The sequence below is a fragment of the Triturus cristatus genome, chromosome 1_2 (assembly GCF_964204655.1).
Source record: "Triturus cristatus chromosome 1_2, aTriCri1.1, whole genome shotgun sequence".
Lineage (NCBI taxonomy): Eukaryota > Metazoa > Chordata > Amphibia > Caudata > Salamandridae > Triturus > Triturus cristatus.
This window is the reverse complement of record NC_140580.1, coordinates 522,822,435-522,835,405: the sequence shown is the minus strand read 5'-3', so window position 1 is coordinate 522,835,405 and position 12,971 is coordinate 522,822,435. Positions and strand designations below refer to the sequence as shown.

General features: G+C 40.6%; 1 protein-coding gene across 1 annotated transcript in view; it reads right to left on the bottom strand.

The window, feature by feature from the left end:
• COX15 (cytochrome c oxidase assembly factor COX15) overlaps window positions 1–12,971 on the bottom strand; it is a 90,005-nt gene that overhangs the window by 36,736 nt on the left and 40,298 nt on the right. Inside the window, exons 5-7 of the mRNA XM_085606297.1 lie at window positions 9,335–9,502; window positions 3,616–3,697; window positions 2,882–3,036 (exon numbers count right to left, since the gene is read on the bottom strand). Of these exons, the coding sequence (XP_085462423.1) occupies window positions 2,882–3,036; window positions 3,616–3,697; window positions 9,335–9,502 (405 nt within the window). The remainder of the gene's footprint in view (window positions 1–2,881; window positions 3,037–3,615; window positions 3,698–9,334; window positions 9,503–12,971) is intronic.

Below are 12,971 nucleotides of genomic sequence, written 5' to 3'. Positions count from 1 at the left end.
AATGGGCAGGAAGTCAAAGTAAAACTCAGTGTTTGGTTCACAAACACAAACTTGCTAAGATTATTTATTAGGGCTTAACACCACTGATACACAAAACTATGAACTCTAAGTTACTTACTCACACCTTGACACACCTAAAGAGAGATTGGGCCTCTTCCTACTACAGATTTGAAAATGTGCATGCACTGCTGATAAATATTAACAACTGATCGCTTTTTATGGTGTGTTAAGTGTCGTTTAAAGCTTTGGTGACTGGTGCTTCAGTCTGTAACACTACATAATACACAGAGCCATACACGGTTTTCTGGAGTGCCTGCATAAATACTGTAACTTTTACTAATTCACACACATATTTTACAGCCATATAAAAGGAGCAGCTCATGTGACGCTGGCCAATTCGTCCATGAGCTAATTGTTTTTCCATCAGGTTTTACATTAGGACCTAGACACTGTGCACATCCTTAATTTTACACTTGTAAATCACCTTTGTAATTTTTTTGCTTACACAGTTAATAAGTCTTTTGTTTTGTGTGCAAAATTCGAAATAGGCATGTGAATGTTTCACAACTGCAATTCTAGCATAGGGGGAGGTATGTCTATACGCTATACTTTCACAGATCGCAGCCACAAATGTCTACAAATGCTATAGACTGGCTTTCAATGTAAACCAAACCAAATACTACACATGAAACCTTAACAAGAAAAAGACTAGAGTGTTTTAATTTTATAAAGAATCAGCAATCCAGATGATCAATAGGCAAAAATGTTATGGTTAATAAAAAAAGGGCCATGTAAAAAAAGGAAACGATTTCAGCTGCAAATCCAAAGTTTGTACATTTCTACTGCAATATTTTTAAACTGATATCTGTAGAATAAATAAGCCTATCAAAGGGAAGTATAAAACAAAGTATTTGGATTTGATGGAATTCATTTATAATTAACAGAGGGCAACAATTACCCTTAGAGGATCGTGCTCCTAAAATCACAAACCATTCAGTCAGAAATGGACAGTCATAATGGGGTAGAATATTAGTTTTAGCAGTTTATGGAAGCAGAGCAGGTCGGTAGTGGATCCAAGTACCAGTGGTCTGGAGTTACAAGCCTTGGTGGTGGAACAGTCCGTAAAATTGCTTACGGTGACCTTAATGTTCACGCAGGAGTATACTCTATGAACTGTTTATGCACATAATGAGCAGGAGTATGGGGACAGAATATCACTCTATGCCAGAAACCTAGTGCTTTGAAGCAACATCTTTTATTAATGGGACACTGGGGAGTAGCCTTAAGCGAATGGAAATATGCATTTGTGTTGAATGTCCCAGAATACATTAAGCTGAGCATTTTGAGTGGCTGCAGTCTCAAAATTAGGTAGGTAGGTTGGTAGCCCCATATAGAGAGAGTTACAGTATTTCAGGCAAGAGACCAATGAAACCTGGACTACAGGTTTCTTATAAGAATTTTGAAGAGGATATAGGATTTTCATCCAGGTACGCAAGATGAAAAAAATAAAACTGTTTTTTAAAACTTATAATGTGGTTTTCAAATGAGAGATTTAAAAAAAATCTAGTTCCTAGGTTTCTAGTGGCATCAATATACAGCGGGAAGTCCAACTTCCTCTGGCCATATTTTGTGGAGCTGAAGGAAGGGGTTCCGAAGAAGATGACCTTTGTCTTACCAGAATTAAGCCCAAGGGAATTCCCGTCCATCCAGGAGAAAACAATGGAGTCCCAGATAATCTAACCCACATCAAATTGCTTCTCATGCTAGCCAGTAACTTTAAGTAACAGAGCTGAACCTCCTCAGAAAAAGCACACCCGCCCTTCAGCAATATCGGAGTGGAAACAAATGTACAGAATGTCATTCAGCCAAAAATATCGAAATGACAGTTTCACTTGTTCTCCTCCAAATTACACGATGTTGGCTTAACGGTTTTGCTTAAATTTGCAAAATGACAATGAGAGGATCTGGAAAATACTTTTGTACACATTATATTTTGGAATTTTCCTGACGGTAGGAACCCCACTTTCAAGGATGCTGGAGAAAAGAAACTAGATGCAATTAGTTGGCATCTTGGTGCATATGCCACCTGCAAGTGGCTTGTATGACCACTGAAAGGGCACCATAGACATTATTTATCTTGCAGCCTTGGCTTCTGTGAGACCTACACTGGTGTGTTTGGTCACTTTGTGTTCTAGTAGAAGGTGTTCACAAAGAGATTTTGGAAGCTTTTTTGTAACTGTCCAAAGAAACCACAAGAGCAGAGGTTGTAAGTGGGTCGCAGTTGTCCTATAATGTGTATGCTAATAGTCCTTGAGTTTGCGACTCACTAGTAGTCTGAATGGGGAGGTGCTCTGAGGGAGGGAATAAGCCTTGCAATCTTTCTCCAGACCCAAACCTGCCATCAGTGGTTCATGTAATTGTTGTTGTGGTGTGTTTACAGCGACTGATGTATTAGAATATGTCACTATGAGAGTTTTTACAGTTAATACTGGCATGACCATCTTCCTTCATATCTTGTTTATGAGGTAGTTCCATACAATGGGTGAGAATAGGCTTAGGAGGAGGGGTAGAGATAGTGGTATAAAACAATGTGAACAGGAAATTGCTTCATACTGACTGAGGACAATACAGCTAGACAGGAGATATTTTGCTGCTGCTGCCCAGAGACACGCACTACAGAGCACACTAGCTGCAATCATTTGCAATAAAACAACCACCTCATTCACCTTCAAGTAAAACATCAAAACACAACTATTCAAAATTGCTTATACACTCAAATGTTCATACGGAGACGATCCTTGAATCATGGCTTAAGCAAGAATATTTATTCATACAATAGTCAGTACAAAAGGGATTTGCATTAAAGAGCTTAAAAAATTACCAATATTCTGTGGTCAAACTGCACTGTAGTGGGGTTCTCAAAGAAATTTTTCAATGTTGGTGAGAAGGCAAGAACATCATCGGGGATCCAGCGATCTGCCATCTTGGGGAAAGAGTTGTATACTAGACCAGCATCTAGTCCGGCAACAAATGCACCTGAAATTTTCAGACATAAGATTAACATGTTTAACTGGAACCAGTACAATGGCGTTTTAAAGTAGGGATCAAGGATACAAATACAGTTTGAACCATGGAAATAACGCTTTAAAGACAAACACCCGAACAGTCTGAAAAATTACCAGTATTTACTAGAAAAGGATGATTGTACACCATGGGCTGCAAAATCCAAGTAAAGCTAACCAAGAAAAAAAATCCAGCCGCATTAGAATTGGAATTACGGTAATATCCAACACCACTAGTGGCTAGGAGTGCAAAGTTTATGGGAGAAAATTCCAGTAAAATTGTTCCTCACCATTAATAATATAAAACATTGATTTATAGACACTGGCGCTGCCTGCGTTGGGTATTAAGTATACTACTCCAAAGTTTACCCACACAATGGATAGAGCAAGATAAAAATTAAACTAAGTCGGCATGTGTTACAAATGCCATATTTATTTTTGAGGACTACCTTTCTTCTACTGTAGCAAAATTACAGTTTGTTTGCATAAGTATTCATTGTGTTTCAAAGGTCATTCTTGTACTTTGGGGGGTACACTGTGAAACATAGGTTACCTGAGAGGGCAGTAAGAAAGACAAGGCCGGCTGTCCCATGAGCAAATCGTCTCAACTGTACAAGCTGGCGTGTTTCAGCTAACTGTCAACAAAATGAGAAGGCATTCCAAATGATAAGCCAACAGTGGTACAAATACATGGTACAGCTACTTTAAACAGGTATGTTCATATGGTACATCCACACACTAAAGCAAAGAGAGCAGACAACTACATCAGATGTTGAGTTGAAGAGATATTACTGAAACACAGATTGGAGGAAATGCTCTGCCTTTCCCCAACCCCACCCTTTGTAAAGATGTGCTTCACGAAGAAAGATTGCAAATTTCAATTAGTCTCTACAGATGTTTTATTAAAAATAAGCGGATTTCATGAAATCCCAAATTTAACAATAATAATCCTAAACCATCCTTTCTTTAAAATGTAAAGGAGGAAAGCATGAAACGAGCTGCCAGATACATGGGGTTTAGGCTGAGTGGGATTTCTACACCCATAAATGTCTACCTGAAAGAGAAAACAAGCAGGTTGAGACTCTGGCAGTGTTTTCTTAATTGGATGAGACTTTCAGGGAACGTTACACCTCGCATAAGCTCATATTTAGGGAACAAAAGGATTCAATGCTACTAAACAAATGATTGTATAAAGTTCTTTGTGAGTTTTATGTAGATATTGGTCATCTAATGACAATAAGTTTTCTTAAATTCTATAATTTGTTATTAAAATAATAGGATTTAATCAGAGAAACAAATTATGTTAGAAGTCAGACAAAGAGATGATCCTGCAGTTATTTACACAACAAAGGATTGCGGTCAGAAAACGGGTTTAAGAGGTGGTAACTCTGCAAGTGAAAACTTGCACTAGAAGGGAAAGGGTTCTGAACATTTCTATTTGATGAGAATATTTAATACTCAAATGCCGCTGAAATGCAAATATTTTTAATTACACAACAGAAAAAACTGAAACCAATGATAATGGTCATATCCTTTATAAGAACAAAAGCCAAATGATAGAACTGAAAATTATAAATGAAATACATTTGGCAATTTCGATCTTCAGATTATTTATAAACTTATAAAAGAAGTATTTTTATGGCCAAGTAATTCACAAATCTATTGTTTGCCAAATGAGGCATTTGAAGGAGAGTTTTATAAGAACTACCTTCGATCTATACCAGCAAGGTAAGCACACATTCTCAGGTTGAAATCACTATATTGTGACAGCTTTAGCATAAAAAGCCTATCCATTGAAATCATATCCGTAGTCTTTGAAAATGCAGACCAGAATAATCGCACACATAATAATCACTAGGGGTGGGCGGAATTTGCGTAGTCGCGCTACGCAAAGCTCAGCGAAACGGTAAAAAATCTCAGCGAGCACACAAAAGTTCTGCGAACGCGCAGAATTGCTTTTTCTGCCCGTTCGTGATGCTTTTTTCCTGTTTGCGAACGCTGTTTGCGTGCTCGGGGAGAAATATCTCACGAACACGCATTTTGAAAGCGCGAACAAGAAAAAAATTCCACGAAGCCGCGGATCGTGGAATTTTTGCCGATTCATACTTCATGTATTTACTGAAACGTGTGATTTGATCAAAAGTGTTGCATTGCAGCCATTACTGATACAATGCATTCAACCACAAGAAAATATTTAAACATTCTCGTCTGTGAGTTCATTTTTCTGCTTAAGCCCTAGGAGCCGGGGCATTATATTTGGAAACCACATCAATGGGTTAAGTCTTTGCAGTTTTAGGACTCTACAGGCAAATGTCACATGACTGCATATCATATGATGGTAGTTCAGAGGCTAAATCATTGACAATGTATATTAATGTGAAAATATATATTTTTAAAATATATTTGTTAAAGCTTTCATGACAGTTCTAAATCAAAAATGATGTTGGTATGTGGCAGTAGGTCAACAGTTCCACAGGCACTGAAATAGTTCAAAGTCTACAACAACCATGAAGTACAGGATAATCATACTCGGTACAAGATTATATTTATTCACATTTCATTTTGTACCCCACCACAAAATTATTACAAGCATATGCTTAGAGATGTATCACAAAAGAAACACACAAGTGCGTAATGTGGTTGAAAGAAGGGCATTGACATAAGATCCCCATTTAGATAAGCCATTGCTTTGCTTGTAATAATTTTCTCCTTTTGTTCCTATGTACAGCTTCTGCCTCAGACCGTTCCTACACATCGGTCAACAGTTTCACAATCATGAGTAGCTCCTTACCAAGCCTTGTAAGAGCAATGTGTCTCTTTCCTAACCTCAGTATCAACAGTGCTTGCTGTGTTTTATTTTACCACCTTTCAAGATTAGGGACCTGCCCCAGCAGCCAGTCACACAGGACAGTCAAACTAGTGCTAGTGTCTGCTCTATTAGGCATGGGGACAAAGATGATTGCAATTTTGGTGCATTCCCATGTTAAATTAAACAATATGTCTGTCTCTGATAGCATTTGGGGTAGTTATCATTCTAAAATGAGCATCACAAACACTTAACCTCTCTGCTGCCAGGGTTTCATAGTGTGTTTATGGAAAACTGGAATCTGAACGTTTAATATTTGCTGCTGGTTGATGGCATTCTCTCGAGCACCAACATATCTGCCTACCCACCATTGACCGGGGGTTGGGTAGAGAGACGAAAATCTGAGGCGGCACACAGATGTCACTGTATACCTCTTAACTCATTTTAATTTGGCATCAAACAAAAGTTGAGTGAAATCTGAGCCGGATAGCATTTTTTGCTCGAAGACCTGGTAACTGCCCTTCTCAGGCTTAATGTCCGAAAAGGACTGTCCTACACTAGAATTCGGCAAATCCCTCTAAACCCACAGTTGTGAGAACACTTTAAAGTGGATAGAGTAGACAGTATACAGTACCTCAGTGAAGTGTTTCGAATTAAAGTCTATATTACAATCATAATATTTATTTTAGGTACTGAAAGTAGTTGGAAGACTGAGCCAGCCAACTTGTGTTATGTCCCTTGAGCGGCGTGCAGGTCTGGGGCTTTTTCAAGACTTTAAGGAATGTACATGATATTTGAGAAGATTGTTTAACAATTAAAGCAGGCATACAGTGTAGTATACAATGCAAGGTCTGCCGAAACAAAAACGTAAATGCGCTCAAAGGTGAATCTGATATATAAAAAGATTATGATCAGACAAGGATTGGTGTTTGTGCCTATTTCTAGTGATTATCTGAGCAGGGATTTCCAATTTGGAGAAGGTAGACAAGAGAGAAATGGTTTAATGCATGGGAATGTTAAAGGTGGGGGCCTGAGAGTACTACACGGTCCGATAGTCCTATGAACAACTGGGTCTGAGTACAATCTGAAATGGAAGAATTGGAATGTACAGGTTGATTGGGCTGTATAGTCAGTTCATATCCAATGGAAAGACAGGCCAGTTTTCTTCGTTTTGGGGTCCTAAGTTACTATGTTGAAATGAGCAGAGCAAGTATGTCCGTCCCTTTCTTGAACGTGCAAATGCATTTTTCAGCTGCTTGTGGAAACTGGAGTCACATGTAAACTAATGTTGTGGGAATTTGCACAAGTACATGATTAAAACAGACTACACTGAAGAGGTGTATTTCAATTGCTTTGAAGGGGATGTTACAACCAAATCAGTTTGATGTCTGTGACGTGGAACAGAGGAGATAAAAGGAGGCTTGTTAGGGGCATCGTGGAAGAGCAAATGCCTGTCTGTAGCAAAAGACACTTGGGTAAAAATACAAGCAATATTTGGACATTCACAAACACAATCTTCAGAATAGACGGAGGAGGCTATGCAATGTCAAAGATGTTTGAAGCGAATCATCACCATAGGTTGTTTGGCACTAAACCAGGGGAAGAAAGCAGAAATACTGCTGAGATAGAGCTAAATCGCCAATTTTGAAGGAGCATCTGGAAGCACAGAAGGTGGTTTCAGGTTGCACAGCTTCAAGTAGGAAATTACAGTTTGGCTGGGCATATCGAGAAGATAAAACCTCCAATCTAGTTTTTATTGAATTTTGAATGGACTAATAGTTTAGCTGTTGATGATCAAAATGTCTGGCTGGGTTTACAATTCTTAAAATGGTTCTCTTATGAAGAAGAGTTGTTGGCTATGGGGTGTTACATAAACAATGCAGTGTCTTAAACTGAATATGTTTTACAAGCAACCAATGGAGGCAAGAAAGCAAAGGTTGGTCACAAGAGAATCTAGAGCGGACTGAATCAAGTGGACAGCAGCATTATGGACAATTTGAAACTTATGTAGCAGGTAGTCAGGGGGCCCTAGGTAAAGGTAGTGGGAAAACATGAGCTCTTTCCCATTATCAGTTAGGAATCAGTTACTTTTCTAAGCATCCTGAGAAGGAGAGTATAGGCAGGGAGAACAGATGAGATTTGGATGGCCATTGAAAGATAATGGTATAAATTAACTCAATTTGTTTTTTTAAAATAAATTTTGTCGGAAAGAGTAATGGAAACATCTCAACTGGTCAGTAAATTTCAAGTAAAAGGTCTTGCTTATCATATTTCAGTTTTTCTCCACTTTCAATTTAAACCAATTACTACGCACGCAATTTTCAAACAAATGTCATAGTTTGCTGGAAGGCCGAGTGTGTGGTCACAATTCCTTTGAGAGGTTACAGGATCTGCGCGGCATAAGCATACATGGAGTTTCTGATTTTTATACTTAGTTAGGCTTTCGCTTAGGGGCTTGCATAGATGTTAAAAAGATGAGGAGATACAGACAAACTTTGCGCAACTCTTAATCGAACTGGAACTCTTTGAGCACTATAGGGTGATAACCTAACTGCTTGGGTGGACCCAGAAAGAAAGGATATAAACCACTTTAGAGAGATGCCGCCCATGCCTGCTGCTTTGATATGGTCAAGTAGTGTAAAATGGTTAACCGCACTGAAAGCTGATAACAGGACTAGTAGGTTCAGGGCGTTCATATAGCCTCGATCCAATCCAATTTTCAAGTCTTCCATAATGGAAAGAAGGATGGTTTCCATACTATTTGCAGGATGACGGCATGCTCACAAGTTCCCTATAAATTTAGTTTTAAAGATGGTTGCAAAATTTGAATTGGGCACGGATCCAGAAGAGAGGCGGATTTCAAATCAGAAATAGCTAAAGAAAGATCATCATAAGAGGATGTTGAGAAGTCAATAATATCAGGCCCTGGACAGGCTCAGTGGTGTGTAAACTAAATTGGCCTTGTTCAATCTCCCGATGGGGAAGATAATGTGGTTAGTAGATTTGAAGAGAGGCATATTATATTACAAGGTAAGCAAGAAGAGATCAGTTATGAATTCCACTTCTTGGTCTCACAGTTATATATAAGGGGTAAGTCATTGTGGGCTTGGGGTCTCCTTTCTAACTCGAGAAGCAGCACTTGTTTCCAAACGTGCCTTTCTTTGATGCAAAAGAGTTAAGTGTGTCGTTTTTGGAAGTGTACAAATACAGCTTCCAGACAAAGATATCAATACTAGATCATGGACAAGTTAACGATTCCTAACCCAAAAAAGTTATTTTAAGAAAATGCATCCAGCTAAACCTGCCAAACTTCCTTTTAAAGCAGAGTAGTGAAAGGAAATCTGATAACATTTACTGATCTCCCTTTACATTACTTGATTGTACCTCACAAGACCACAACTTCCACTTGTTGGTGCATGTAAAATGAACTGCAGCTGTGCAATTTTTTTGCAACATGTCTTCTTACCGTGTTTTGAGGGAGCAGCAGGGAGAGTGCACTCCAAAGACTGCCACAGTAGAGTATCAGTGCAGAACCCAAATGTGCTGCCAAGCGATACTGACTGACCCGTGGGATGTCGTAAGAATCTGGCTTCTCTTCTAATCCGCTCTTTACCATGTACCATCCAAGCAGCCCCTAAGAGAAAGAATTGGTGCAAATGTAGTTTAGCCATTAGATTCACTGTCATAGTCATTGGTATGAATGTGAAGTGCACTTAGATAAAACACAATGAAAGGTTAAATTTACAAACAGTAACTAAGGGAAAATGCAATTGCAAGTGAAATAAAGACAAATTAGCTGCACCCGGAGTGATTACTGAACAAGTTAGTGCCAATCTAGTTTTACATTGTGACCAAGTCTTTTTCTGGAACCAAAGAATGCTCACTGGGCATTTGTCATTATTTTATTTGTTGAACATATGATCAGAAATATTTTACCCAAGTAACACAAGAACATAGATGGGAGAGAAAATCATTAAACCTAGCTAGAATTCAAGCCTAGTTCCAGCCTCAAATCTATAACTGCTTATGTTGTCATTCCTAACTGAGGTCTGCAGGCAGAGACTTTAAGGATGACCATTTCCTGTCTCACATATAGAAACGATACTGGAGCCCCATGCCAAAAATCAAGACTACCTTGTTCTGCTAAGCATTTATCAATGGCTATACCATACTACTTCCCAGTACATTACTGAAATGCGGCAAGGCATTCACAATGTATGTGCTGATTTTGTGTTGCTTCCCAACCACACATTACGCCACTTTAATTGCGCCCTTGGCTCGTCTTTGGTCCTTTGTCAAGCAGCTGCAATGTTTTTACGGTCATCTGGGTCTATGTACATGATGTAGGTGTGTGCAGAAGACATACTGATCGGTTGAGAAACTCCCAAGTTCTGCACTTTCCTGAGAATCATCTTTGGAAATGTGGAAACCTCGGGAACCAGGAAATCCAACAATGTTCTACCGATGCTCTCTCACATACTTTTGGCTCCAAAAACATCAGGCTGATTATCCACCAGAAAAAGCAGTACACCCCTGTTAAAATAGACAGGTATTGCCAATAAGCCATCTCCTTGCTGTGGGTAAAAGGTCACGTAAAGCTCACAGTGAGGGCTAAGACATGGAAGACTGCTGGTTATTTTCAAAGATAAATTCCTCTGTCCTAAAATTAAGCATAACTTATTTCTAGGTCTCACCCTCTCTTGTGGAAGTATATGCTTTCACACTCTGAAATTAACTTTTGTGTTTTAATTACACCCTGGCATCTTCAAGGTAGGCACGGACTCCAGAGCAAACCTGATATCTGCTCAGATCACCCAACAAACTCAGCCATGCCTACCTATGTGATCTAAATGTCTGGGTTGATCAGACCAATCTTCCTTCACCTAAGAATGGTTTTGCAGGGTTTCGGGCCATTGTTTTTTCTCAACTGGTCTCTAGTCTCCAACAACTTAAAGACCACATCCTTATGTAATCTTTAGCAAGCAAATGTCCGAGTAGCCACATCTAGACCCCTGCCATTGACTAATCATTTTGTCCTACAATACTTTCAGAAACTAGTATCAGTGGCAAGTATCTTTCCTTAACTAATTTGTATGACCTGGAAAACAACCCAGTTTAGAAGAACTTTGACCTTCTTCAGCAATCTATTCGCAATATTTTTGCCTTGATCTCACGGACATTGTGTCTGAACTCACTTTATTCTATTGTAGGTTTACACTGGCACTGGACAAGCTTGCTCCAGCACATCTGGTTACACTTTCACCAGCGCTTTCTGACTTTAAGACTGTCTTTTTCAGAATAAGTGGAAATCACAGTACGGCGGCAATGGTTAAATGGCAAATACATTACATGTGCCCTTAGCAAGTTTTAGTATGCCAAGAAAAGAAAACTTGTAACACTACAAATACCATAGAAATCCCAACACAAGAAAATACCTTTTAAAAACAGCACCCCATACTTCTCCCTTAATGCAACACACTGGTACTTGTTAGGCATGAGCCCTAGAAACTATAGGTGGCGATTACGATCCGGTAAAAAATTTCCCCGTGCGACTCGTATCCGGTCTTTTTACCGTACGAATCGTACAAGTGCCGTACGAACTGGCAATCACGATTCGCATGGTAAAAAGTCCATACGAACCGCATTGGGAATCATTCCCCACACGTCCTCGGGTCGGAAAATGTGTCCGACACGTCCTCCTACGATTTACCGTACAAATGTGAAAGGTGAAGTCCGACCGAGGAATCACGATCCATCCCGTGCGTCCGAGGTTACAACCGGATGGAAAAAACACCCTCCGCACCGAACTCCCATAGCAACCATGGAGACGTGCCCGCATACGCGCCGGCCCCCCCCCCAGCCCCCGTAGGTACGCGCCGACCCCCCCCAGCCCCCGTACGTATGCGCCGAACCCCCCCAGCCCCCGTACGTACGCGCCGAACCCCCCTGTATGTACACCCGTGTACGTGTCGAACCCCCGTGTACGTTCGAGTCGAACCCCCCCGTGTACGTAGCGCTGGGGGTACGCACCGTACATACACGGGTGGGGGTACGACTCGAACGTACACGGGGGGGTTCGACTCGAACGTACACGGGGGGGGGGTTCGACTCGAACGTACACGGGGGGGGTTCGACTCGAACGTACACGGGGGGGTCGGTGCGTACGTATGGGGGCTGGGGGGGGGGGGTACGGTGCGTACCGGGCCACCTACTCTGGTCGATTCGCGCCGTACTTCGCTTTTCCGGCACTTTTTGGGTGCCGTGAAAATATTGCCGTCCGGACTGCTGTCGGTTCGAATCGTAATTCCTGGGTCGTGAAACGCTGCCTGAAAGCGTACCGACGTCACGTCGCAGCATTCCCGGATCACATTCGTATGTATATTTTCGTCGGTCGGTGTTTTTTACGATTCGTACGGAAATGGTGTTTCCGTGCGAATCGTAATTCCATGTTTGTAAAGTTTTACGACCGGGTACGAGTCGGACGGGGAAAACGCTCCGACCGACGGTTCGTACCCGGTTTTTACCGGATCGTAATCGGCACCTATTTGTTAGGCTATTGCAGCTACAGAGTCATTATGGAAACATCATCATGCAAATGGGACATAGGGGCACTCGAACATTTCCTGGAACTTGCAGGTTCCAGTAAATTGTCAGGATAATTCATGGGTATGCACAGCAATTTTAAAGTTGCAGCTGGCCACCCAATGGTAGCCCTACATATCTGCAACATCAACACTACTTTGCAGAATAGTTGAGTAGAGTCACCAAGGATTTCTAGTTTGATTGTTAAACCTACCTTCACTAGACACCTTAGGTCCTGCAATTTACACCCATAGCAAACCTGCCTCACCAGGCAAAGATCCCGGAGGGTGTCATGTTGTACAAAGTACAAGCACACACTGAGGATATCAATTACTCTAGGCTAAATGTTTTATGCGCACAGGGACAGAGTAGGTCATTCCTTCTGTCTTTTATTATGTTTACAAAGAGGATGATAGGGAATATACTGTGGCTTAGAAGTATTTTGGACCTCTGCCTGGCCTTTGATATAGTTAAATACCTTTCAAACGTTATTACTGGAGGATATGTGCTGGAATGGTGAA